Below are 27,920 nucleotides of genomic sequence, written 5' to 3'. Positions count from 1 at the left end.
AATGGTTATGTTGATAGAGAACTCAAAAGAATCCACCAAAAGACGTTAAAAATGAATTTAACATGGTTGCTGGTTAAAAAACAATGTATGGAAGGGCGCCTGGGTGGCGCAGTTGGTGAAGGTCCGACTTTGGCTCAGGCAATGACCTCACAATTCGTGAGTTCCAGCACTGTGTGGGGCTCTGCACGGACAGCTCAGAGCCTGGAACCTGCTTCAGGTTCTGTGTCTCCCTCTCCCTTTGCCCCTCCTCCACTTATGTGTTCTCTCTCTCTCTCTCACTCTCTCTCAAAAATAAACATTTAAACATTTAAATAAACATTATTTAAATAAACATTTAAGTAAATAAATACACAAACCAATGTATGGACCCAATGTGGGGTCTCCTGATCAGACGGGGCCACCACAAGTGGGGCATCCGAATAAAGTAGGGGCCGGTAGCACAGGCAGTGAAAGAATTCACCCAAGGGGCCCCTGCGTGACTCTGTAGGTTAAGGGTCTGACTCTCGATCTCAGCTCAGGTCATGATATCATGATCATGAGATGGAGCCCCGAGTCAGGCGCCACACTGGGCCTGGAGCCTGCTTGAGATTCTCTCTCTCCTTCTCCCTCTGCCCCTCGCACACGCCCTTTCTATGTCTCAAAAAAATAAAAAACTCACCCAAAACAGAACAAAAGAGATAGAAGTTTATTGAATTTATTGAATACACCACAAGGGAGCAACAGGTGGGACAGCAGAGGAGAGACTGTCTTCAAGGGAGGTGGTGGAGGCCACAGGTGGAGTAAGAGTATGGGAATGTGTGGAATTTTCCCTTTTTGGGTAATCTTAGGAACTGTGCCTGGTTGTTATTGGTCACTTAGAGCCTAAGGCAATTTCAAGGTGGGTTGCATTATTAACAAGACTGTTTGCATGGTCTGTTTGCAATCAACTTGGTGGTGGTCGCAGTGGGCCCTTTCCCCTTGATCAAGTTTCCACTGCTCAAGCCTGTTGACTAAAAGCATCCTCTACAGAAAGGTATACACTATTTCCATGTGGCAACTACAATGAAAAACATTATTTTTTTAAAGACACCATTTTCTTCTTTTTTTTTTTTTAAGATTTTAAGTAATCGCTACACCCAACATGAGGCTTGAACTCAAAACCCTGAAATCCAGAGTCCCATGCTCTACTTGTGACTGAGTCAGCCAAGTGCCCCTAAAGACACCATTTTCAATAGTACTGAGAACCACAAAATGCCTACGAGTAAATCTAACAAAAGATTCAAAAGACTCGTATGCTGGAAATAAAATATCTTACTGGAAGGCGTCACAGAGAGCTTAAATTAAGTGGATGGTCAGTCTGTGCTCTTGCTTAAAAATACAATTATCTAGGGGTGCTCGGGGTGGCTCGGTCGGTTGAGGATCCGACTTCGGCTCAGGTCATGATCTTGAGGTTCGTGAGTTTGAGCCCTACACTGGGCTCTGTGCTGACAGCATGGAGCCTGCTTTGGATCCTCTGTTCCCCTTTCTCTGTGCTTCCTCTGCTCGCACTCTCTGTCTCAAAAATAAATAAACATTAAAAACAAAACAAACCCTGTGGAGTTATTTTGTTAAACTTGCCTGATTGTAAAATTTTCCTCAAGAATGGCTAAAGCTCATTAACGTAAGAAAAAGGTGGAGGTATCTGTCCAACTAAATATCACGAGTTATTGTAAGGACACTGTAATTGAAATTGTATAACTGAGATTCTCTTTAGCACAAAGATGGAGAGAACACTAACAGAGTAAAGGTCCCAGAAAGAAGCTACGGGGAAACTCCCTCGAGTTCCCAGTGCTCCTGTAAAAAGCCCTGGTCTCCTTAGACCCTTCACCTACATGAGAATTGAGAATTCCATCTGCAAGCATTTACTTGTCCAGTTAATTACTCTGCTCCAGAAGTACAACTTCCTGTATCTCTCTGAGAGAGCCAAGTGGCTAAACCTTGGATTAGGTGCCTAGGTACTGGGGGGAACAGAGTGTCCTCTTTCCAGTTATTTACATTTCAAGGAATGAGAACCAGGAACTTGGAGACAGCTCCAGGTCCTAAAAGTCTAGACAAGAGACAATAGGGCTCTCTGGCCCCTGGAGAAACTCATTTACATGGATTTACAAGGACTGGAGTAGGGAGGAGACCCCTTTCTAGAGGGGAGGAGGGCATCTACCTCTTCCCCTTAATAAAAGCAGAAAAGTTACTTTTCCTCATCCCTCACCTATGTTGCAGGGCCACTCCTGTAAGAAAAAATTCCATTGGTTATCCTTGTATTTCCCTGGGGGGTAAGGCTTGGAAGGAGGAGGTGTGAGGGACTCAACATGCTTATTATTACAAGGGGGTAAGTAGTAAGAAATCTTATCTGATCCAGAACACCTCCTGTGAGCATTAGGATGAAATTAATTAATAAAGACACTCGTGCATATCCAGATTTTTAAAAAATATGGCCGGTGCCTCTGCACATTGCTGGGGAAAAGAGAGACTAACTCAATAAATGTCACTAGAACTCCAAGTTATCCAAATGATGAAGAAAACGAAATTACCTCCTTACACCACACTAAATCTATTCTAAATCGAGTTTAAAACTTAAATGTTAAAATGAGTACTTTAAAACCATTAGAAAAAACGGGGGAGACTTATTGGGGGTAGGGAAAGGTTCCTTAAACAAGGCACAAAAAGCACTAATCATAAAAGATTGACACATTTTTCTATATTAAAATAGAAACTTGTGGCCACCAAAGGCACCATAAACACCAAGACGCCAACGGCGACATTCACCACGCGCATCAAGGGCGGAGGCTTCTTACCCTAAACCCAGCGCAACGAAACCACAGAGGAAGCCGCACAAAAAGTGCAGCAACGGCAAGAGCAGGCGCTGCAGGGGAAACGTCGTGGCCAGCAGAACGTGTGCACAGATACTCAAACCCGACGAGGCAGAATAAAGCCACGGGAGCTCCCACCTCAAAGCCAGGGACCCACGAGGCCCGCGCGGCCGCGGCGCCCGACCCCCACGCGAGCCGGCTCCACGCGCGGCCGCAGGCCCACTCGACTCGGCCGGGCCGCGGCCATGACCCGTTGCTCCTCCACAGCGGCCCGCCGCAGGGTCGGAAGCCGGCCGGCGCGCTTCCGCCTCCGCTCCGGCTGGCCGGAAGTGACGTCCGGGGGCGGGACTGAGGAGTGCGCCAGCAGGTGAGTGAGCGCGGCCTCGTCCTCCTCGCGCGTGCGCGCGGTGGGGCTCGCGCGGGGCCCCGCCTCTTCGCTCGCGATCGCACCTCTCCGCCTCGGCGATCGGGCCCCGAGAGACTGCAGCCCAGAGGGACCCTGCCCACTCTTGTGGCCCGCCTCTCTCAGCATCGGGCCCACGCGTGTTCGTGCAGCGGTGTAGGTGGAAAGGCTGCCGCCGGAGCCAATCAGCCCTCCAGTCCTCCCCGCAGCGGGTCAGCAGGTCCGACTCCCGCAGCCCGGGCTTCAGTGGCCGTCAGCTCAAGCCCCAGTTTTCCCAAAGACAAGATTTGCTCCCAGTAAGAAACTGCCCGTCCCACGTTGGCGGCACAGTAAGTAAGCCAGCCTTTACTGTTTGCGTTACTGAGGGTGCTGCATCGGTTGCCTGAATATAATTAAAAATACGAAAACAGAATGGGCGTGAGAATTCTCTCACCAGAGTCAGAAATCCCCTAGGTCCTCTCATCAGGACCTGCCTGTTAGACCGGCGAAGAAACCCAAAGCTCAGCTGACATCTACCCTTGTATGGGGGAGATCACTCACCCAGACCCAGTCTGTCTTACTGAACAGAAGAAGCAAAGCACAGTTTGAAACGGAAAAGGGCACTGCGGCTCTGAAAGAGTTCCTTGCTGCCCTGTGAACCGACTGGCGGTGACAGTCTGACCTTGAGCACACTGATCAGGTATCAGAATAGGTCATTGCAATCACTTTCGGGTGCTGTTAGAAACCGTGTGATTTCAGCTAAGGAGCTTGTGTTATGCGCTCACCTCCACGCACTGGCTGGCAATGTCTTTTCCACGCCACCACCGGATTGCCCCACTTCCTTCATTGGAAGGATCTCACGGGGAGCATGCAGTTAGAGCAGCTTCTATTAACAAATACTGAGTGCCTGTTGGGTGCCCGGCATTGTTCTAGGTGCTGAGGGTGTAGCCCTCAACAAAACAGAATTCCTGCCCTCAACGAGCTCCATTTCTACGGAAGGATACAGATAATAAGCGAAATATAGAGCATGCTAAAGACAAAACACAGAGCAGAGAAGGATGAAATGGAAATGCCCCGACTATCGAGTGGATGTTTGTGTGTTTTACCCGTTCTCTGGTCCTTTTTTGCACTGATTAGAATGCTTGTCCTGCCTGGTGTGGCAGTCAAAGGAAATAAAATCCGCCTTAGAGTTCGGGAAGAAGGCTGCTCCGTGCTATTTTCCGGACAAACTATAAAAATTATTTTGTGTAATAGTTACTTGTCCGAAATGCAGAGAGGTGTTCACCCTTAACTTATGCTTAGGAGGCACTGTGAACTGTGCTGAATCACTTTAAAGATCTGTGCGGTTGTGAAGGAAGGGACCTGTGTGTGGAGGCTTGTGCGCGCTGACCGCCTATGCTGTGATACATTTGCCTTTATCCAGGAACTGTGACCTTAAGATTTGTTCTCCTTATGAGATGAGTGAGGGCCTGTTCTGGGTTTTCAGATCGCTTACTTGCTGAAGAGAGGAAATGCTTGTTCATCTGTAAACAACAGAACACTGTAGCTGTCATTGTCTGGCTTCTGCGGCTCGGCCAAACATTCCATGCTGCCTGGCTGGATATTGTGGGTGCCTCTCAAATGCCTCATGCTGAACTGCTGCCAGAATATTTGGCCCACTCTTGGCCATGACACAGGCTCCCTAATGGGAAGGACGTTCGTAAACGACTGGTGTGTCTAACAAGCAGCTTTACGGACACTTGCTATAGAGTTGGTTAGCGATCACAGCCCCTGAAGCCTCTGCAGAGATGGTCCCTGAAATACAGAAGACAGTCGTGCTGCATTACCGCCTCTTCTGGCCCAGGGACGGGGCCCACAGAGAGCTCCCATCCCATCTAACTGACCTTTGCTGCGTCTACCGTGTGTTTGTACGGCGGCGAGTGCCACAGAGCCTTCCGGCCCTAGAAGGTTCTCCGTCTGCCCTGGGGGCATCGTGAGTGCTCTGGGGTGGAAGGCGGCTAACCCGGATCAGCGGTGCTCACATAGAACTTCCTAAGGCTAGACGCTGGTCTAGCTGGGGCTTGGAGAGACAGGGCTTCCCAGGCAGGAGGACCAGTGCGTGGGAAGTGTTGACAATCAGTAACCCTTCCTGGTCAAGTCACAGCACAAGCCAAGAGGGCAAAGGCAGTTCACAAGCCAGACAGCACAAAGGCGCAGTGAATATGTGACGAGATACAGAATATTGTTCTGTATGATTCTTACCTTTAAGATAAGCTAACGGAGGGTGCTTGGGTGGCTCAGTCGGTTAAGTGTCGGAATTTGGCTCAGGTCATGATCTCGCGGTCTGTGAGTTCGAGCCCCACATCGGGCTCTGTGCTGACAGCTCGGAGCCTGGAGCCCGCTTCGGATTCTGTGTCTCCCTCTCTCTCTGCCCCTCCCTGCTTGCACTCTGTGGCTCTCTCTCTCAGAAATAAACATTAAAAAGAAAAAAAAAATTTAAGATAATCTAATGGAGCATGAATTAGGGCAAGAGGGCCCTAGCAGAAAGACATGAATGTACTGTACTCCCACCCAGACTTTTTTTTTTTTAATTTTTTTTTTTTCAACGTTTATTTACTTTTGGGACAGAGAGAGACAGAGCATGAACGGGGGAGGGGCAGAGAGAGAGGGAGACACAGAATCGGAAACAGGCTCCAGGCTCCGAGCCATCAGCCCAGAGCCTGACGCGGGGCTCGAACTCACGGACCGTGAGATCGTGACCTGGCTGAAGTCGGACGCTTAACCGACTGCGCCACCCAGGCGCCCCCCCACCCAGACTTTAAGAGCAAAACATCCCAGTGATACGGTGGTGGGTGATCTTTCAGTTTCTTTTAAGCCATCCATTTTACAGATCCTTTCAGTTTCTGTGACTGGTGAGGCTAGATGGTAAAGTCAATCTACAATCAGAGCTTTTCCCCAAGTTTTCCCTCCATGTTTTCTTCATTTAAAAAGCTCATCTGAGGGGCGCCTGGGTGGCGCAGTCGGTTAAGCGTCCGACTTCAGCCAGGTCACGATCTCGCGTTCCGTGAGTTCGAGCCCCGCGTCAGGCTCTGGGCTGATGGCTCAGAGCCTGGAGCCTGTTTCCGATTCTGTGTCTCCCTCTCTCTCTGCCCCTCCCCCGTTCATGCTCTGTCTCTCTCTGTCCCAAAAATAAATAAACATTGAAAAAAAAAATTTAAAAAAAAAATAAATAAAAAGCTCATCTGAGCTGCCTGGGTGGCTCAGTCAGTTGAGCATCCGACTCTTAATTTCGACTCGGGTCATGATCCCAGGGTCATGGGATCAAGCCCCTCATTGGGCTCGGCACTGACAGTGTGGAGCCTGCTTAGGAATCTCTCTCTCCCTCTCTCTCTGCTCCTCTCCCACATGGGGGCTCATTCTTGCTCTCTTTCTCTCTCAAATTAAAAAAAAAAAAAAAAAAACAGAACAAAAACTTATCTGTTCCCTCGAAGCCTCTCCTCTGCTCTCTGAAATGCATTTCTGTCTCTCTCTTTCTCTCTGTTTAATGTGCCAGGACATTTTCTTCCTCTTGTTTTATTTATTTATTTATTTATTTATTTTTTTTTTAATTTTTTTTTTTCAACGTTTATTTATTTTTGGGACAGAGAGAGACAGAGCATGAACGGGGGAGGGTCACAGGGTCAGAGGGTCAGAGAGAGAGGGAGACACAGAATCGGAAACAGGCTCCAGGCTCTGAGCCATCAGCCCAGAGCCCGACGCGGGGCTCGAACTCACGGACCGCGAGATCGTGACCTGGCTGAAGTCGGACACCCAACCGACTGCGCCACCCAGGCGCCCCTTGTTTTATTTATTTAAGTTTGCAGATGCCCTTGATTAAAATAATGTCCCCTTTGTAAAACTGTCACCCTAGTGAGGCTGAGTAACGGCAGAAGGAGATACTCTTCTGAGTGATGGGTGGCATGCGTTTGGCTGTGCTAAGTTATGGGCAAATGGAAGTGGCCCTCACTCTTCCTTATTCCCTCGCAGAGACAAAACTGTAGTACCAAGTTATTCTCAAAATTCTCCTATAAAACCAAAGTTATGACTTTAAGACATGCAGTTAAAACTAAACAAAAATTTTACTTAGTTTAAAACGATTTTTTTAAGTGCACAAACTACCTTTTAGACCTGAAGCAGAAATCAAGAGTTGGGCGCTTAACCTACGGAGCCACCCAGGCGCCCAAGCCCTTGCTGGAATTTTAATGCTTTCTTTGTCCATTAAAAAGACAATTAGGGTGAGACTTTTCTAATTTAAGTTTTCTTTTCTCTCTGACTCAGCAAACTGTTCCTAGAGAAAGAGCCTTTGCAGGATAAGGAGGCGCCTTTTCTGCAAATACTGTAGTTTTCCTGCCCCCTTGAAATGTTGATGATCTGCCTGAACTGTTGTTTGACTTCATTCTTCCCTGTGATCAGAGTTTCCACCTGGATGGAAAGCCCGTGTTCAGGTGGAGGACAGGGGTGGCGGCCACGGTGGCCTTGAACAGACACACCCACAGTGGCTCCCTGGAGCCACGAGAGTGATGTGTGGGAGAAACCAGACATGTTCATGTCACTCCAGGCTGTCCTAGAGTACCTTCTTCCTTGATGTGTCTCATATTGATACATTTTCTTTTTTATCTCTCACATTTCTCTTCGTTGCTTTGCTTTTTACTTGAAATTAAATTAAAAAGTAGGATTGTAGTTACCATGGATAACTCAGAATTTATGGGAGAAAATTCCAGTCAATGACCGTCTCAAAAATACTGTGAGTCATTTTCTGTTTTCTGTCCTCAGGATCACCAACTTGTTAGAAGTAGCAGAAAAGAATATTGGATGCAAATGAGATAAAGATGCAGATCTCTTCTTGTGTTTTTAATGTTTATTTATTTTTGAAAGAGAGAGACAAAGTGTGAACAGGGGAGGGGAAGAGAGAGAGGGAGACAGACTCCGAAGCAGGCTCCAGGCTCTGAGCTGTCAGCACAGAGCCTCCGACGCGGGGCTTGAATCCACGAACCGTGAGATCATGACCTGAGCCGAAGTCGGACGCTTAACCGACTGAGCCACCCAGGTGCCCAACAGCTTTTATTTTAGATAAAAGGATCTTAATTCCATTTTGGTAGCTGGAAAGTGTTCATTTCATTTCTCTCTCTCACACATACGCACACAAACATGGAATGTTTTCCTTTTGAATTTATTGAATCGGTGCTAACGTATGTTAACAGTCCCCAAGGACTTCCCTTCTGCTTCTCACATTTAATTTCACTAGCATATAGATGAACATTTTGACCCCAGGTGGGACTTGGCAGAGGCCTCTGCTAAGTGGGTGTGGTTATTTAAAACCCATCAGTCTGTGCTAGCAAATGGGAAACTGATAAACACACTTTGTGTGCTTTGCTCCATGTGTGTGGTTTGCAGGTGCTTCATTGTGGTATTAGAGGCAAAATGAGTTTCTCTTATTCCCTCTTTTTCTTTAGCAGGCTTTTTAATGTATATTTTACAGAGAGAGAGAGGGAGAGAGAGAGAATCCCAAGCAGGCTCCATGCTGTCAGCACATAGCCCAACACTGGGCTCAAACTCACAAACCGTGAGATCATGACCTGAGCCGAAATCAAGAGTTGGACACTCAAATGACTGACCACCCAGGCACCCCTCTTATTCTGTCTTTATGCGGAATTTAACAACAGATGTTGCATTTTGAAAAAGGGAAAAAAACCTGGAGTTCATAGACATACATAGTTTGGGGAGAAATCTTGGGCGCTTTATTTTTCAGTCTGTTCAGATCAGGGTGGCGCTTTGAGCCACTTCTCCTACTTAGGTCGTGACCAGGTGTCCCACAGTGCCCCAGACTCCGAGCTGGGAGGGAGGAGGTTTGTCCTTCTAAGTGGGCCCCTCGGCTCCAGCGTTGTCCTCGGCACTCCACAGGTGACACGCAGACCCCGCCCGGCACTGCCTGTCGGTGCTTTGAGACTTCTCTGCTGAGTCTGCTCCTAAAGGCAGGCCAGAGTGAGTACACGCTCTGAGGAGTCCGGAAGCTTCTCTGCTTCCAGCAGAGAAGAATCTTGTATCGTATTCCCGGATCCTCCACCAGATCTCTGTTCGCCCTGCAGGTTCTCCAGGTGGCGGAGGGCTGAAGGCACGTCTGTGTCAGGGAAGGGTGCAGGTATGCAGTAAGACGAGGCTGAAAACCAGGCGGGGCGTCCGGTTGGGGTAAGACTGCATCGAGAAACACTGTTCTTTCCTTTGAAAGTTTCCTCCTTCTGCACAAGAAAGACTGAGAAGTGTACAGAAGTCATAGGAAAGTGCAAAGTACTCACTCTGGGAGCCCACCCATACGTCATGTCAGGATTACACTGGGATTGAGAAACCTTTTGGCTATTGGCTTATGCCTGATTTTAATCTTCCAGAGTGCACACACTCTTTCTTTCTTTTCTTTTCCACACCCCCTTTCTGAAGCAAGCCTTCGTGTGCTGGGTAGAGGATGCAGGATACTCAGCAGCGAAAACTCGCGTCCTTTGTCACATTGTCACTATGTTGTTGGGCTTTCATGACCCTTATGAACTCCGGCATTTGCTTTGTGCTCTGCGTGTTTGGGGGAACCTCTGTAAGCGAGTTAGGCTGAAGAACTACACGCATCTTCCTTTGCCACTGTGGGAAGGGAGAGGGTTGCTTGCGGTGGTTTTCAGAAAGCTGGGCATTATTTTGTTTTGTTTTTGTTTTTGTTTTTGTTTTTTTAGGGCATTGTCTTGAAATAGAGAACTGTGGCAGGTCAGAGATTCCGCTGTTGGATCAGAGGCACCGCAGAACTCCACTGCTGTTGACATTCCACCAAAACCAAACCAAACAAAGCACAGAGACGTCCCTGGCGTTAGAACAAAAGAGCTCCGCGTAAGGGAGCTTAGAGGCGTCACCACGGCCGCCCGTGGGGAAGCTGGTTCTTCCTCTTGGCGTGTATGATGCTCTGACCCCCGCCCTCTTGCCAAAGGCTTTCTTTTTTTAACTGTTTGTTTTGAACTAATTATAGACGCACAAAATGTTACAAAAATCATGCAGAGTCCTCCTCATGCCCTCCAAAGGTCTTACATAACTGAACAGTTATCAAAAGCAGGAAATTGACCTTGGCACAAAGCACTTAGCTAGGGTGCAGACCTCCCTCCCTCCCACCTCACCAGTTTTTACATGCACTCATTTGTATGTGTGTCTGTGCGAATTTTTATCACCAGTAGGTATTTGTGCAGCCAGCAGGACAATCCACATATAGAACTGACCCATCAGGACAGAAGACTCCCAGACCCCTGCTCCATACCTGCTCCCCCATCCCTTGGTAGTCAGCCAATTTCTGCACGAGGCGGCTGTGCCTGTGCTGTGCCCTAGAGACCCCAGCTCAGCTCCAGGGTTCTCGAGGCGAAGAGCTGCTGGATGTAATTTACTGTCATTTCCTGAAAGAGTCGATAGTGGGGTTATCCTCTCTCCATCTGTCCACCTCAGCTGTTTTTAGGTAAATAAACTCACATTATTGGGTTGGGTATGTGGTCCCTACTTAGTTTTCTCTCAAAGAATGGAAACCTTCAGAGAAGGATCACAGTGTCTTTTATTTGTTAATGAAGTTTTTTTTTTTTAAGTTTATCTATGTAGAGAGAGAGAATGTGTGTGTCTGCAACCGGGGGAGGGGCAGAGAGGGAGTAGAGGGGTGCCGGGAGAGAGAGAAAGAGAATCCCAAGCTGACTCAGCACTATCAGCACAGAGCCCGACATGGGGCTCTATCTCACGAACCATGAGATCATGACCCGAGCCGAATTCAACAGTCGGACACTTAACCCACTGAGCCAGCCAGGTGCTCTTGTTATAAAGTATCTTTAATTTCACTGGGACAGAGTCTTGGAACTCTATTAGTGATTAAAAAAAGAAGAAGAAAGAAATTGTTCAGAGTAATCCAAGGGAGCCGGCGGTTGATACAGGAACATTCAGCGACTGCTTGCTCTTACAGAGATAGCAGCTGGAGCCGGTTCAGCCTCGAGGCATAAAGGATTGGGGTTGGAATGTCCCGGGACATTCCAGCCAGGTGGTCCCGTCACCCTGCACTTGAACCCTCCATTCATAGCTGCTCGTGTTTCCTCTGCATTGGCCCCAGCCCTACCGACACCCGTCCCATACGAAGCCTTTTGAGTTTTCAAAGACGTCACAAGGCAGAATTTAAATCTCACTTTTCAGGACTGTTTATTATTGATCCCAGTATAAACATGACCCTTGTAACCCTTTGCTCAAGGTGAGGCCTTGGTGTTGCTCACAGTGTAACAATGTCGTCAGGCAATGAGGTGGCTCAGCCTAGGACTAGGTAGCCCACATGTAACATTTTTGTGTTACTTCTCCACATTTGAAAGAAGTTTTTTCCTTCCGGATACCAGATAGGGTTTGTTCTCTTTTCCTGTAGGACTTTGTGCTGTGTGTGCCTGCTGCCATCTCCAGGCCTCTGTGGGGCCCCGGGCGAAGGCATGGGGGAGGGGAAGGGCACCTGCGATGCTGGAAAGCCCAGCCTGAGACGTGCAGAGCCGATGGTTTGAGGGGTGCCCAGCCTGTCTTGGAAGGAGCCCACGGTGAGGGGCCATGCAGTGTCCGGGGGCCAGGGAACCTTATCCCAGCTGGACCGCTCCCATGGCCGTGGTCTCATTGTGGTCTTGGGCACCTGGTGTCCCTGGATGCCCACTCATGTCCTGAACGTGGTTCTCCAGTCTTCCCATCAATCTGGGTACAGTCCAATCTCTTTTCAACAAAGTGCCTTTCTATCTAAATTTGCTAAGATCTCTTGAGCAAGGAAGAAGCTTGCAGACACAGAGGCTAGGTAATATGGCCAAGGTGCCCCAGATAGGGCGTGAACCTCCAGGTCCAGCCGCTCCGCTGGACTGTGCCCTTCCTCGTGACTTAAATCAAGAAGAAAGAAATTAATTCTTTTATTTTGGTGCTGATAATCTTTCTCTTTTTTTAAACTATCATATTGGTTTTATTTTTGTTATTGACAACATGCACAACACTGGAATTGTGTTATTATTTTACTTAATGTCCATAGATATGCACTAAAAATGTTTACATTTAAGAAAAATCACACATTATGTAAGTCCTATGTAAACATAACCCCTTTTCAATATGTTTTCCTGCTTTGTTTCACACATAAATAGCAGTTTACAAAGTTAGAAAACTATCAGTTTAATTTTTTTAATGTTTATCTATTTTTGACAGAGAGACAAAGCATGAGCAGGGGAGGGGCAGAGAGAGAGGGAGACACAGAACGCAAAGCAGGCTCCAGGCTCCAAGCTGTCAGCACAGAGCCCAACAAGGGGCTCAAACTCATGAGCCATGAGATCATGACCTGAGCCAAAGTCGGACGCTTACCTGACTGAGCCACCCAGGTTCCCCAAAACTGTCAGTTCTTACGGCCCAAAGTACATACAGGTTCTGGAGCATGACAGAATGTTCTCTTTATGATTATGATTTGTTTTGTTTTGTTTTGAGAGAGTGAGAGCATGAGCAGAGAGAGGGGCAGAGGAGAGAGAGAGAAAGAGAGAATCCCAAGCAGGCTCCATGCTTAGCATGGAGCACAGTGCAGGGCTCAATCCCACGACCCTGGGATCATGACCTGAGCCAAAGTCAAGAATCGGACACTCTGACTGAGCCACCCACAAGCCCCCTCTCTTTATGATGATTTCATAACTAGCAACATGTACTGTTACAGTGCTTATCTCAGTCCAATGACTTATAATCAATCACAAGAGGTTATTGAGCCAGTATCACCAATAATAGACCCATCAGTGCACTTGCTGAAAGATACACGTGTTTAAAAAGTTAGGGGGCGCCTGCGTGGTCAGGCAGTTAAGCATCTGACTCTTGATGTCAGCTCACGTCATCGTCTCGTGGTTTCATGAGTTCGAGCCCTGTGTTGAGCTCAGCACTGACAGTGTAGGGCCTGCTTGGAATTCTCTCTCTCTCCCTCTCGCTCTCTGCGCCTCCCCAACCCCTCAAAATAAATAAATAAACTTAAAAAAAAAAAAAAGGTTTTTAAGGGCACCTGGCTGGCTCAGTTGGTGGAGTGTGTGACTCTTGATCTCAGGGTCGTGAGTTAGAGCCCCATGTTAGACACAGATTACTTTAAAAAAAACAAAAAGTCAAAATAGTCAAATGGCTACATTTTAAAAACAACAGCAGAGAAAGCTGCTGTTTGTTTGTTTGTTTGTTTGTTTTATGTAGACAGAGCTGGAGAGGGGCAGAGAGAGAGAATCCTAAGCAAGCTCTGTGCTGTCAGTGTAGGGCCCAACGTGGGGCTTGAACTCATGAAACGTGAGATCACGACCCAAGCCGAAATCAGGAGTTGGATGCTTAACCTATGGAGCCCTCTAGGCACCCCAGTTTCAGATCAGTTTGTGCCCTTGCACATGTCTTAGTGGCTGGTTCAGTTTTAGACGCCAACATCTGTCATTTCAAATGATGCTTCCCACAAAAATGTCTCCTACAGCTGCTTCCCTAGCCCACAGCGGTAATGGTTTACTCCCGGCTGAGCCTCTGGGGAGGGGAGCTCACCTCTGGAAGCCCTGGGCTCCTGTTCCCGCGTCTCTGATGCACGGCCAGGTTGTGGATGCCGACAAGAGGCACATCACCCGACCTCCTGTTACTGGTGACCATATGGAGGGTTTTTTCCCTTTCTGCTTCTAAGTCTTGTCACGGAAACAGGCAGTGGTGTGGGGGAAATGTGTGTTCTTTCAGCTGGGCTCCCAATCAAAGGCCAGGTCATTGAGAAAATGGCAATATTCCCTCTGTTCTTGCCATGAGAATGCACCATTTGGTCTCATTTAGCAACGTAAACCATGCAGGGGAAACAAGGGAATAGTCTGGGCTTAGTTTCCACATAATTTTCGGATTTATCACTCGGCTCTTCTAACCAACCGAGCTAACAGGCCAACTGCTCCAGTCACATTTTAAAAACACACTTTATGCCTGACAGTGCACAGAATATTTCTGGAGGGAGCCGTAAGAAACCAGTAGCACGCTTCCCCTCAAGCCTGAGGGCCGCGGAAGGGAGTGAGCTTTATACTTCTGCACCTTTCGGAGACGTATCGTGTGTATTTACTGCTGACTTAAAACCCCAAACAACGTCTGTAATCATTGTTTGCCACTGTCCTCTGTTGTTAGTCTTAGGGACGCCTGCAGCTTAGGGATTCAGAGACTGATCAGGGAAGGAGCAGTCCAGCCTCCTAGGCTGGGGTCTGCATCTGGATTTGCTCTACTGAAGCTTACCAAGAATTCCAAGGAAAAGAACGCCCAGAAAACACCGCCCAGCAACGTGGTTGAAGGGAGAAGTCCTTCCCCCTTTGCTGTGCTTTCCCTCCAGGCTGGCAGTGGGAGGTGGGGTCTCCCTCTGCCTCAGGGGCCGGAAGACAGGAGACAACATCTCATTGTCACCAGAGCCAGAGAAAGGCAGACTTCGTGGCCAGTACTGCTCCACTTGGCTGCTCTCTGGGATCTCCTGCATAGCATTTAACCACAGCTCCTGCCTGGAGCCACTGCCCAGATTGATTTACTCGGGGTGTGGTCGGGGCGTGGCATCGGGATTGTGAAAGTGGTTCTCAGGTGGAACCAAGGCCAAGAACCAGGGCCAGGGAGGACCTGCGTCCCTCAGCCAGAGCATGTCACCAGCGGCTTCACGCTCCTTAGTCGCCTGGGCTCCGGAAAGCAGTTTCCCTGGGCAGACTGGTCAGCAGACGGGCCCATGGCTGTCCAGAGGCTCCTCCCACAAGGTGGGTCTGGGAAACCAGGGCTGTAGGCTGGGTGTGAGTAGTTGTGTCACTCTGAATGGAGGCCTCGCTCTTACATAGTCTTGGGGTGCCTTCCCACTGTGCCCTGCTGGACACCCTGCTTCTGACAGATCAGGGCAGCTACAGCTCAGAGACCCTGAGCTTCCTGCCCTGTGTGTTGAAGCTCTGAAGTAAGAGAACGTCACAGATAGAGCTTGTAAAATGGAGTATTTTAGCATTCTGATCTCTCTTTCGGTTTTCTGTCCTTTGCCAGAGGAATGTGTGTTGTAAATGCGTCCACTATCCTTCCCTTGCAGACACAGCATCTAGATCTTTCCCGAAGGTCAGGCCTGATCTCAGGTTCTGCTTCCGCTCTTTCCCTAGCTACTCCTCCAGACGCTCCTGCCCCACTCCCCCACCCCATGCCAGCTGCTTGCGTTTAATGAGGTCCTTGGTCATGAGTCATTGTTTGATTCTCTTGTGTCCAACTCATTACCTTGGACAGGCACACCTTTTCTGACTTCCAAGACCTTAAAAGTCATGTCTCTGCACTGAGGAGAATGCACACGGATTCGTTTGGTTTCCTTTTTAAATTGTGGTAAAATACACTTAACGTTTAACACCTAGAACTTACCATTAGTGACACGGAACACATTCACAGTGTTTTGCAGTCATGGCCACCGTTTTTATCACCCCAGTGGGAAACCCTGCACCCACTAGCAGTCTTCCCCTGTTTGCCTGTCCCCAGCCCTGGTACCCAGCCATCTCCTTTCTGCCATTATGGGTTTGCCTGTTGCGAACAATTTCACGTAAACGGAGTCATACCACGTGCCGAGTCTGGAGTCTGGGCACCTCACGGAGCCTCGATGTTTCCAAGGTTCATCCATGTTGCAACAGGCGTCGGTGCTGATTGCTTTTTACCGCCGAAGACTATTCCATTGTGTGGATTTTGCGCGTTTGCTGCATCCATCTGTTGAGGGACATTAGGGTTGTTACAAGTAACGAAGCCATGGACACTTGTTTACAAGTTTTTATGTGAGTCTGTTTTCGGTTCTGTCGGGTGTATACCTACAAGTGGCATTGCTGCATCATAGGGTAATTCTGTGTAGACGTCTGAGGAGCTGTCAGACTGTTCTCCACAGTAGCTGCACCGGGTCCCACGTTCTCCACATCCTCACCGACACTTGTCATCTTCCTTTTCTTTTCTTTTTTAATGTTTACTTATTTATTTTCAGGGAGAGAATGCGGGAGTGGGAGGGGCAGCGGGAGAGAGGGGGAGAAGGAGAATCCCAAGCAGGCTCTGCGCTCAGCGCGGAGCCCGGTGCCGGGCCCGATCTCATGACTGCGAGATCACGACCTGAGCTGGTATCAAGAGTTAGATGCTCAACGGACTGAGCCACCCAGGCACCCCTCTCTCTCTCTCTTTTTTTTTTTTTTTTTAATTAAAGCTACCCCAACCTTCCCACATGGCCCACCATTTCCATCGGGACCTCAGGCTGGTGGGAGGCAGGTCGGGCGTGCCCAGACCTGCGCTGGCCAGGCTTGTTAATGTGTGACACATGGGTTTATCATTGTCAGCCTCGGCCCCGGCCCCGCCCTGCCCTCCCTGGGCTTGCCGAGTGTGAGGGGTGAAAGTTTTCCCGGCCCGCTGGCTCCACAAAACCGGTCTGCCAATTAAAGATTTTCTTAGGTGGCATTTGTGACACCCTAAACATTCGTGGAGCTTCTGTTTCTTGGGCCGGTGGCCCGCAGTCACGGCTGCAACCGGGCTGAGAGGCCACACGCAGCGGAGCCCCGGACGGCCGTCCGGTGCGGCAACCTTTTGACTGTCCCTGTTTTGTTGACGCAGTGACCAGGAGTGGCACTCTGGGATGTGCACGCGATGATGGGCAGCAAGGACTTAGAAGCTGAAATCCATCCCTTGAAGAACGAAGACAAGAGGTTGCAGGAGAATCTGGGAAGCCAAACGACAAAGGAGGACAACCTGAAAGGCTTGCCTCGGCAGCCCGGCCTCTCCGGCTGCCGGACAGTGGCGTTTTTTCTTTCACTGTTTGTCTGCCTTTTTGTGGTGTTCGTGGTCTCGTTCATCATCCCCTGTCCGGACCGGCCCACGTCCCAGGGGACATGGAGGGTCTACTACAACGCAGCAGGTGTGCCTGGGAGTGGGCGGAGGGGAGCGTTGAAGTCCAGGGTGGCCTGCAAGCAAGAATCAGCCCGAAGCGGCTGCCAGTCCCGCGTCCAGGTTTTTCTTGGGACCGTAAGGCCTGTAGAGCAGCCTCTCGGCAAACGTGGGGCACGACCCTGGCAGCGTGGTGGCCTGCTCTCGTTTTAGGAAGGATGGGTTGGGTCAATCAAGGAAAGCCGCCCATTTGGTTACATTTTGGAATCTTTAAAAATTAATAAAACAGAGCACCGGGCAGCACAGATAGAGGGGAGGCCGTGGTGAACTGAAATCCGCAGATCTGGGAGCCCGGTCTCCTGAAGCGCTCCGGCTAACTTGCGGGCGGCTGAGCCGGATCCAGCACACTCGGTGTCTCTCATGAAATCCACAGTGTGGAATCGTGGCCTTTATGAAAAGCCATCGAGTCGGCCCCACTCGACACTCTGCCTCATCTCACAGTGGGGGCGCCTGCAGTGTGCACACGAGTGGGCACCGCCGAGGCTCCGTGACCGCGGCCGGGGGCGGAAGAGGGGGTTTCTCGTCTAACCCCCACAGCCCGTTTTATTCAGGTTTCATGCTTCATTTTGAGAAGGAGGAATAATGTCTGTCTCTGTGTTTATTTTTGCAGCTTTTGTTGAGGTATAATTTATATGTCAAAAGATTCACTTGTTTTAAGTATAGGCCTCAGTGATTTTTAGTCAATTCACAGAGCACCTGTGCACCTATCAGCACATTCCAGTTGTAGCGGATTTCCGTCATCCCGACAAGATTTCTTGTCCTCCCCACTCCCCTTCCCCCAACGTAGGCGGCCACTGTTCGCTGTCTGTGTCCACACACTTGCCTTTTCTGGATACTTCACGTGAACAAAGCCACTAGACCTGTATCTGGGAGCCTGGCCTCCCGCACGGAGACAAGTCTGTCCCCCTATTCACGGCATGTCCCCCTGTTCTTTCTGGTGCTGAGCAGGGCTCCTCCATGGGGGTGGGCCGCATCGTTCATCTGTTCACCCATTGGTGGGTATCGGGTTGTTCATCGTTTGGCTTTGCTAACGCTGCTGTGAACATTTACGGACAGTCTTTGCACGGACACGTGTTCTCATGTCTCTTGGGTAGGTTGCTAGAGGTGAAACTGTTGACGCTGATGGTAAGTTCATGCTTAGCTTTCCTGGTAAATGTCGAGTTGTATAATTATATCGGGCTGGAGAGGATTCTAGATTCTCCACGTCCTTGATAATACTCGTTGTTATCTGCCTTTCTGGTTCCAGCAGAGGGTATAAAGTGGTGTCCCATCGTGGTTTTAATTTGAATTTCTCTCGTGACCAACGATGCTGAGCATCTCTTCACAGGGTGTCTGCCATTCTTGAATCTTCTCTGGTATACGTCTATTCAAATCTTTTGCTCATTTAAAAGATAGGATTTTTTAATTTTTGAGTTATACAAGTTCTTTATATATTGTAGATGCAAGTCTTTTATGAGATACATGATCTGCAAATATTTGCAACCAGTCTGTGGCTTGTCTTTGCACTTTTGTGAAGGTGTCTTCCAAAAAAGCACAAAAGATGTAAATTTTGATGTAGTCAGGTGTATATTTTTTATTATGGATCATGCTTTTGGTGCCAAGAACTCTGCCTAATTTAAAGCCGTGAAGATTTTTTTTTCCTGTATTTTCTTTTAGAAACTTTATAGTTTTAGCTCTTCAACTTAGGTCTCTAGTCCACTTTTCCCCCTAAAGTTTATTTATTTATCTTGAGAGAGAGAGAGAGAGAGAGAGCGCGCGCATGCGAGCAGGGGAGGGGAAGAGGGAAAGGGAGAGAGAGAATCCCAAGCAGGTTCTACATTGCTGGCATGATCACAAACCTTGAGATTATGACCTGAGCCTAAGTCAGACACTTAACCAACTGAGCCACCCAGGTGCCCCTTTCCAGAAGTTCTAATCATCTCAACAGAAACTCTGTACATACAGTATTTTCCCTTTTGTTTCTGGCTGCTTTCACGGAGTCTAATGCCCTTCGAGCTTGTCCATGTCGTAACAGGTGTCAGAATCTCCTTCCATTTTATGGGAGAATCTTATATACTGTGTGTGGACTGCATCTGGTTTATCCCTTCTTCTCTTGGTGGACACTTGGCATGTTTCCACCTGGTGGCTGCTGTGAGTAATGCAGTGAACTTGGCTGTGTGGGAATCGAGTCCCTGTTGTCGGTTATTTTGGGTAAAAGTATGAGGTAGTGTCTCCTTATGGTTTTGATTTAATTTCCCTAATTGCTACTGATGTTGAGCATCTTTCGGGTGCCATGGCTATTTCTCTCTCTTCTTAGGCGACATGTCTCTCTGAGTCCTTTGCCTGTTTTTACACTGGGCTGTGGAGTGACAGGAGTTCTCTCTCCCGGGTATCAGTCCCTCATCAGATATCTGATTTGCAAATATTCTCTCCCACTCTGTGGCTTGTCTTTTCACACTCTTGCCAGTGTCCTTTGATGCACAGAAGTTCTAAATTTTGATGAACTCCAATTTGCCTAATTTTTCTTTTGTTGCCTGTGCCTTTGGTGTCACATGCAAGAAATCATTACCAAATCCAGTGTCAGGAAGACTTTTCTCTATATTTTCTTCTAGGAAGCTCTTAAATTTAGGTCTTTGATCCATTTGGAGTTCATTTTTGTATATGGTGTAGGAGAAGGGCCCAGCTTCATTCTTTTGGCGTTTGATTTGAGTCCTTGAACGAAGGGAAGACGTAGACCCTTATGAGTAGTGGGGTGCGGACTCCTGGACCCCAGACTGATGTCGGGAGGGATTCCTTCCTGAATAAAAGGTGTTCAGAGGACGCATTTGTGCACCCCAGCGTCCTGCTGATGCCTGACATTTCATCTGTCGTGTTCGTGAAGGACACGTGTGCTCGGAAGAAGCCACTGCTCTTACAGCGGCCTCATGCTGGCAGGTGCTAACTGGCGCCAAGCCTCAGGGAGTCCAGAAGTAGGTTGAGCCAGGGGCGTGCAGCTGGCTCAGTTGGAAGAGTGTGCGACTCTTGATCTTAGGGTTGTGAGTTCAAGCCCCAGCCCATGTTGTGCGTAGAGATGACTTAGGAAAGAAAAGAAAAATTAAAAAAAAAAAAGAAGTGAGTCATGTCAGATTTTGCCTGGCCTTTACACCGGGCACGGCCTGAGGACTATACTCTGTGGTTTCCTTTCTCAGTCACCTATGACTTTCTGGCTACAGAAGACATAAACAGGGACAGGATCCAAGACGTTCTCTTTCTGTATAAAAATACCAACAGCAGCAACAATTCCAACCTGTCCTGCGCTGACGAAGGTAACTGTTTTTATCTGAAAAAGGAGGAACTTGCTGTGGGTGGAGGGATCCTCCCCCCTTTGCCACCTTTGAGGAAAACAGATGGTGGCGTTTCTGTAACCCGGCACGTTGCCCTTTACTTCCCAGCAGGACTAGGAGGAGACAAGGGGGCAGCCCTGGTCCCAGCACCCTGGCCTCCGTGCGGCTCCTGACCCCATGGGGCCAGCACTAGGGTCCCCGTGAGCCCAGTGGTAGCGGCCTGGGCCCGGGAGTGGGGTGTGGGGAAGAGGGCCTGTCGCGCCCCACAGAGTTGGGTCTCTCCCCTCCAGGCTTTTCTTCCCCCTGCACCTTTGTGGCCGCTGTGTCAGGGGCCAATGGCAGCGTGCTCTGGGAGAGGCCCGCAGCCCAGGACGGCGCCCTTGTGCAGTGTGCTGTCCCACAGCCACAGGGCGGCAGGACATCGTCTGCCTGCATCCTCGTGGGCAGACCCAGTTCCTTCGTCGCCGTGGACGTGTTCACAGGTAGGCGGCTCCACACGGGAGGTCCCACACCAGGCAGCCCTCAGGACGTTCAGCCGTGTTCTCGGGGCCAGTGGGCGGGACAGGGAGGACGGTTCCCGGAGTGGGAGGGAGCCTCCGTGGGGACACCGCCTCCTGGCAGTCACGCCCTGCTACCCCGATGTAGCCGTCACGTTTCACCCTGTCTTGGCACCTCCTGGTTCGGTCTTGCCAGGCCAGCAGAGACGGGGAGCTCAGAGGGGCTGCCCTTCGCAGCACCCAGGCCAGCGCCTGGGTTGAGCCCACAGGGGAGGTCCTGGCCTCCCAGGGCTCTGGATGCACGGTGTCTGTACCCGGGCCTTAATGTAACAGGCTGCGGTTAGCCCCATCCCTCACCGGGGTCTTCTGGAATTCTGCGCCTTGACACTAGATGTGCTGAGCATTAGCATCTCCCTTACCAGTTGTGGTTTTGAGGGTATAGAGGAAAACAAAGAGCAGCCTGGAAAACTTTAAGAACAGAGGAATTCGTCTTAAGAGCGAGCGTGGACAAGATTGTACCTGGGTAAGAAAGAAGCTGTTCTGTCAGAGCTGGGCTTCTGTGGGTCCAGCCATAAGCACACACCTTCCTTCTCTGCCTCCTGTGCACAGGCGCCTTCATGGAGGCCAGGGGTCCACCTGTGATCCCAGCGGTAGTCAGGGGTCCTGAGGCGCTTGGGAAGTGTCGAGGTCAAGCCCTGTCCATCCAGGCGGGAGGGTCAGGATTGGCCTTCAGATGTTCTAGAACCAAACGTGAGAAGACGTGGATGAAAAACAAAGAAAGACTGAGCTCTTTGGTTCCAGAAACAATGCTTCTGACACCCTGGTGCGTGACCACATCTTGGACAGCCAGTGGTGTGCACGCTGCACTTGCCTTTGGCTTCCCACCGGCGGGCGTTTCCATTTCTCCGTGTGGGTGCTGTGCGACTGCCAGGACGAGGCAGAAGGGGATTTGGAGGCCAGCGCTCAAGCGACGTGTTTGGTTTTAGGGGAGACCCTGTGGAGCCACCCCAGTAGCTTTGGAGGGAACGCTTCCATCCTGAGCTCTTTATTCCGACTGCCCGACGTCGATGCTGACGGGGCTCCAGACCTGCTGGTTCTCACCCAGGAGGAGAAGGAGGTACCGCTCCCCCCACCAGCTGGCTCACCGCGGCCCACTCACCATCAGGCCTCTTCTCTGCCCTTGGTCCGCTTTCACTTTTTTTTTTTTAATTTTTTTTTTTTAACGTTTATTTATTTTTGAGACAGAGAGAGAGACAGAGCATGAATGGGGGAGGAGCAGAGAGAGAGGGAGACACAGAATCGGAAGCAGGCTCCAGGCTCTGGGCCGTCAGCCCAGAGCCCAACGCGGGGCTCGAACTCGCAGACCGCGAGATCGTGACCTGAGCTGAAGTCGGACGCTTAACCGACTGAGCCACCCAGGCGCCCCGGTCCGCTTTCACTTCTTGGCAGAACTTGGGTCTGACCATTGGTCAGGGGCCTCACTCAGGGCCCTGTGCTCTTGGTACCTGCCGACTGGCAGGCTGGGGCGGCTCTGTCCCTGTTGGGCAGCTTCTGGGCCTTCCCAAGAATGGCAGAGCCATTTGGACCAGTGCAGCCTCGGGGGTGGGGCCGCCAGCGTCTCCCAGGAAGGTTTTACCCCCCTCTCCTCTGTGTTACAGGTTAGCGGCTACATCTATTCAGGCAGCACTGGTCACCAGATTGGCCACCGAGGCAGCCTTGGTGTGGGTGGGACCAGTGGCTCCCTCCTCCATGTCACCAGGATGGGTGCTCACTACATCCTTTTCCCTTGCGGTATGTCGTGCCTGCCGTTTCCAGGACTGTCCCTCTCACGGAAGCCACGCCCCTCTGAGAAAGCAGATTGGGGGTGGGGTTGGGACCGTGGGGAGGCATATCAACTCCTCCCCTTACAGGAGAGACACGAGTTGGTCACTGACAGGCTCAGAAACCAGAGGGTCTCCGCACCCAAGGCTCAAGGAGGACACCTGTGTCCCGGCAGCAGGGCTCGTGAGGGGACTCCTTCCTGCCAGCAGCAACTCGAGGCACTTCTGTTTCCAACAGCAAGCTCCCTCTGTGGTCGCTCTGTGAAGGGTCTCCATGAGACGGTGACCGGGAGAGGGAGCCCACTGAAGAGAGACCCGCTCTGGGAGGGCATGCTCAACGCCACCACCCACGGGCTGCTTTGGCGCAGGTTGGTCTGGGTGGCGGATGGCACAGGTGGTCCCGTCCCAGTGCTTGGAGCCGTCGAGCAGGCCAAGGGGCGAGGCCCTGCCTGGTGCTGGGCTCCAGGGCTGCCCCGGGCTCAGACTCAGGAAGCGGGCCTACAGCATCTCAGAAAAGGCCAATGGGAAGGTAGGTCCCCGACAGTGGGCTCACCCTCATCTCTGTACACAGCCAGGGTCTTGACTCCTCTTAAACCAGAGAAGCAGGGAGCGTGGGCTGAGCCGGGAGCTGGAGAGACTCAGCCCAGCAAGCAGCCCGTGGGGGTGGGTCCTGCCTACCTCTGTGTCCCAGCCGCATGCCTCTGGCTGTCTCCTCCCTTAGCCCTGGAGCCATCCGCTACCTGATGACCGTTCCAGGGAAGGTGGGTGAGGACCTCCTCCTCGTGAGTTCAGAAGCCTGTGTGCTGTTGGACGGGCAGGAGCTGGCACCCAGGTGGATCTTCAGCGCAGCCCGGGTCCTGAGGTACAGCGTCTTTCTCCAGGAACCGCGCAGCGATTGCAGGCCAGGCGCGCTCAGCCTGTCCCTTGGTGGCAGCCCTGGGACGAGGCCTGCTGTTGGTGGGGGGATGCCTGTGTGCTTCTGCCCAAAGCCTCCTGCCCATCACCTGGTGACACCGTGTCACCCCTCTTGCACTGGAGGAGCCGGTGCAGTTGTTTCAGCCCTGGCCTCAGCCTCCGTGCTGGCCCTGGTGTGGGCAGGTATGGCCAAGGGGAAGACCGGGGGGTATACCAGTTCCCAGGTATTTCCTCACAGAGGTCCTGTGCGAGCTCTCCTGCCCTGTCTTCTTGCAGAAGACCCATCCTTGGCTACTACAAACCTGACACCTTGGCTGTGGTCGTTGAAAATGGAACCGGCATTGACAGACAGGTTGGCTGCACCTGCTTTCGAGGCCCCACCTTTGTTCACAGTTGAGGGACGTTAGTCTGCACAGCCCACGGGGCCGCTCTTGAAGACCTAGCCGGAACAGGAGAGGCCTCAGCGAGATACCTTGGTGGCCCTCGGGGGGTAGCTCCTCCGGGGCTGGCCTAGCTGGGGCCCGTGGGCCTGTGCAAGCCCCACCTGCAACCCTCTACACTGTCCCCCTCCCACCCTAGATCCTGCTCCTGGACCTCAGCACAGGGGCCGTCCTGTGGAACCAGGCCCTCCCGGGCCTCCCCGGGGACCCGCAGTCCGCCAGCCTGCCAACCGCAGACCACCGCTCAGCCTTCTTCTTCTGGGGTCTCCACGAGCTGATGGGCACCAACCAGACAGTACAGGTGGGTCAGGCGCAGAGGGGACACGCCCATGCCAGGGCCAGAGACAAGAGGCCAGGCTTGGGTGCTGCCTTGAGGCACCCGGGAGCTAAATGGGTGACTGCATGTGCACACATAAATAGAACCCATGGGACGGTGGGTGGGCCACAAAGGAGGCCAGGGCCGACGTCAGCCTCAAGCAGGTGATGGGGATTGAGGAAGAGGCCGGGTACGTCAAGGAGAGCAGGCGCAGATTTCCAACCAGAGCATTCCTGAGAAGGATCAGGGTCAGGTCAGAAGAAAAGGAATGGAAGGTGGGTGCAGAGTGGAGGACCCTGTGGACACAGCTCTGGGCAGGGTCACTCTGTCACGGTGTCCTGTGACGGTAGGCACAACATGGCCCGGCAGTGAGCCAAGGAACGCTTAGTTTCTCTGATCTGGCGCTGGTGACAGCCACGGGCCTCATCGGCTTCACGCTCCATTGCCGTTTCTTGCTCTAGGAGCCCGGAGACACCCAGCACAGCCTGTACATGTTCCACCCCACTGTGCCCGGCGTCCTGCTGGAGCTGGCCAACATCTCCGCCAACATCGTTGCCTTCCAAGGTGAGCGCGGCCTCGTGTGGGCCGAGGGCCTGCCTCCTGTCGGGTCTCCTCTGGCTGGTCCTGATTGCCGCGACGGCTGTGTCTCCTGTAGCGGTCCTGTTTGAGCCAAGCCGCCACGCTGCCTACGTCCTCCTGACGGGCCCCACTCGCCAAGACGCTCCTGGCGTGGTCTCTGTAGCCAAGCACAAGGTGCGGGACCTCGTCCCGAGCAGTAGGGTGGTTCGCCTGGCCGAGGGCGGGCCTGACAGTGACCAGGCGGTCCGGGACCGGTTCTCCCACCTGCGGTACCGCAGCGAGGCCTAGACACCTGGTGGCCAGCGAGGTGCGAGAGGCTCCAGCTGCTGAGATTAAACACCGTGGGACATCGGTCTTTCGCTCGGTTTGCACGCTGACCCCTCTCGTCTCCGTCGTGCCCAGGGACGTGCGTGGGTGAGGGGATGGCCAGGCCTCTCCCTCATGCGCCGCATACCACGTCCCCGCAGGTCCTCGCTCTGCCCCACTGGGGTCCTACTCATGGCCGGCTGCCTTCACCGTGGCCTCTCTGGGCTGCCTTGGGCACAGCTGGGCCCTACAGCACCACTCTCACTTGTCCACACCTGGCTGGAGGGGCCGGGGCTTTGGGAAGAGCCCCAGCCTACAGAAGTCCCCTCCCTCGTCCCATCTGCACCCACCCTGTCTGCACATCTCCCTGGGGCCTGCGGTGGCCTCAGGGCAACAGCCGGGCCCTGAGGCCATTCCAGCTTCTGGCCTTTCTCAGAGCAAAGGGGGGGCTAGACTCTGGTGTGGTTGGTGGACACTTGCCCTGGGGGCCCCTTTGACAGGCCCGTGAGGAATGGGATGCCTTGGAGCCTTGAGGCTGGCCTGCTGCTCATGGATGCGCTGAGGGGCATTTTCACCCCTGTGCTGTGAATGTCGCGAGGAACCGGCCGTAAGGCCCACACTGGGGTCAGTCTGTACCCCCTCGACACACACTGGAGCTGCTTGTCCCTCGGGGGTCCCCACACCCCTGGCCAGTGCCTGGCCTCCTCCTGGTGCTCAGAAGTCCTTGGCCAGCAGTGTCACCTGATGCAGGACTCACCTCTGTGCCTTGCTGTGCCCCAGGCCTACCGCGGTGCTGTGTGGGGCTCAGTGTGCCCTGATGACCCTGAGTACCACCGGAAGAAGCCGGAATAAATGATTTGCACTGTCTGAGAGCATGCGCCTCATGTGTGTCTGCTCCAAAGGGGTGAAGGGGATTTGGTGCTGGTCAGGCTGCTGGATCACGGAAGAGGTGGGGGACCCTCTGCCCGGTTCCCGTCCAGATCAGCAGTGGGGGCACGAGGAGCTTTGCTTCTTGGCCTCTAAGTGCAGCTCAGGTTTGAAGACCCCTCCCTGGTCTCTCCAGTTCAAGTCAGGAACCCAGCCTGTGGACGTGGATCTGCCCCCAGCAGGACAGGCAGGGTCCCCTGAGCACCCCTGTGTACTCCAAGGGCAGCTGTGCAGGCAGCAGGAGCCTGGGCAGGGGGGGCTTCAGGGAGACACAGCTCTGGAACCGAGGTGAGGGCGCTTATCCGAGAATCCTGCGGGAACCTCCTGTGTGCACGTAGGTATGGAAAGCCCCGTTTCCCAGCTGCACAGACAGGAGCCTGGGAGGGACAACGCGGGGGGCACCCTCTGCCACGGAGCAGGCCCCTCGTTGCGGAGAGAAGCCGCCCAGTCCGCACAGCCTCAGGCCCCGCAGGGTTGTGGTGGCAAGTCCACGGACGAGAATCCCCGAGAGTGGTGCAGGGCTGGGGGCCGCCCGCAGCAGTGCCGGAGGAGCCTGAGCGGGAGGGACCCCCGCCCACCCCCCATCCCCCATCCCCGCAGGTCCCGGGGCCGGGGTTAGGCGCGGGCTCCAGGAGAGGCCCGCACTGGGGGGCATCTCGCTCCACGGACTTGTGCCTCCGATCGCCCTGGGGCCCTGACCCACGCCAGGCTCCCTGGGACTCGGGCCTGGCCAGGAGTTGCTGACCGGCACCAAGGGCCCGCCCTCCCCACTGGAGCACTCGGCCATCCTTGTCCTGCCAGAGCACGGACGCCGTTCCCCACCGACTCCTCTGAAGACCCCCGAGTCTGCGCCTGAGTCCTCTGCTCCCCACGTGGGACCCTGCGTGCCGACCTCTTTGACGCCTGGACGTTCCCCCCCCCCACCCCCGGCCCCCGCCACTGCCCGTCTCGCAGACACCTCACGCGCCACACGCCTCACGGACACGCCCCACGCACACGCCTCACCGGGTACGCCTCTCCGACACGTCTCACCGGCACCCTCACGCACACGCCCCACGCACACGCCCCACGCGCACTCCCCACGTACACGCCCCACGAGCACGCCCCACCCACACGCCTCACGGACACGCCCCACCCACACGCCTCGCGGACACGCCCCACGTGCACGCCCCACCGACACGCCTCACGGACACGCTCCACGCACAGCCTCACCGAGTACGCCTCTCCGACACGCCTCACCGACACCCTCGTGGACACGCCCCATGCACACGCCCCACCGACACGCCTCACGGACACACCCCACCGACCTACCTCACGGACACGCCTCACGGACACGCCCCACGTGCACGCCCCACCGACACGCCTCACGGATACGCCCCACCGACCTACCTCACGGACACACCTCGTGGACACGCCCCACGCACAGCCTCACCGGGTACGCCTCTCCGACACGCCTAACCGGCACCCTCACGCACACGCCCCACGGACACGCCCCACGGACACGCCTCACGGACACGCCTCGTGGACACGCCCCACGCACACGCCTCATCGGGTACGCCTCTCCGACACGCCTAACCGGCACCCTCACGCACACGCCCCACGGACACGCCCCCCGTGCACTCCCCACGTACACGCCCCACCGACACGCCTCACGGACA

General features: G+C 52.7%; 1 protein-coding gene across 4 annotated transcripts; it reads left to right on the top strand.

Annotated features, from left to right (window-relative positions):
- Positions 1-3,220: 3,220 nt before the first annotated feature.
- Positions 3,221-26,205, top strand: FAM234A (family with sequence similarity 234 member A). 4 transcript variants are annotated; one of them, XM_047097952.1, is made up of 13 exons: positions 3,221-3,557; positions 9,312-9,411; positions 16,831-17,131; positions 20,328-20,444; positions 20,753-20,944; positions 21,946-22,076; positions 22,618-22,750; positions 23,018-23,147; positions 23,501-23,641; positions 23,971-24,046; positions 24,274-24,435; positions 24,912-25,014; positions 25,106-26,205. In XM_047097952.1, the coding sequence occupies exons 3-13, from the start codon at positions 16,864-16,866 to the stop codon at positions 25,315-25,317; spliced, it is 1,665 nt and encodes a 554-aa protein (XP_046953908.1). In that variant the 5' UTR covers positions 3,221-3,557; positions 9,312-9,411; positions 16,831-16,863; the 3' UTR covers positions 25,318-26,205. The 4 variants fall into 4 exon arrangements, with proteins under 4 accessions (XP_046953908.1, XP_046953909.1, XP_046953907.1 ...); XM_047097953.1 differs by lacking the exon at positions 9,312-9,411 and adding an exon at positions 4,694-5,179; XM_047097951.1 differs by lacking the exon at positions 9,312-9,411 and having other exon boundaries at positions 3,221-3,561.
- The last annotated feature ends 1,715 nt before the right edge of the window (positions 26,206-27,920 follow it).

Source organism: Lynx rufus, unplaced genomic scaffold, assembly GCF_022079265.1.
Source record: "Lynx rufus isolate CCGP_SWC_20201006 ecotype Redwood Valley unplaced genomic scaffold, mLynRuf1.p SCAF_43, whole genome shotgun sequence".
Taxonomy (NCBI): domain Eukaryota; kingdom Metazoa; phylum Chordata; class Mammalia; order Carnivora; family Felidae; genus Lynx; species Lynx rufus.
Note: the sequence above shows the minus strand (reverse complement) of the source record. Positions and strands in the feature narration are given on the sequence as shown.

Excerpts from the sequence above, each read along its gene's own strand:
- FAM234A (XM_047097952.1), top strand. The coding sequence starts at position 16,864 with ATGATGGGCAGCAAGGACTTAGAAGCTGAAATCCATCCCTTGAAGAAC. Across the intron at positions 17,132-20,327 it reads GGTCTACTACAACGCAGCAG|TCACCTATGACTTTCTGGCT; the intron begins GTGTGCCTGGGA and ends TTCCTTTCTCAG. Across the intron at positions 24,436-24,911 it reads GCACCAACCAGACAGTACAG|GAGCCCGGAGACACCCAGCA; the intron begins GTGGGTCAGGCG and ends TTCTTGCTCTAG.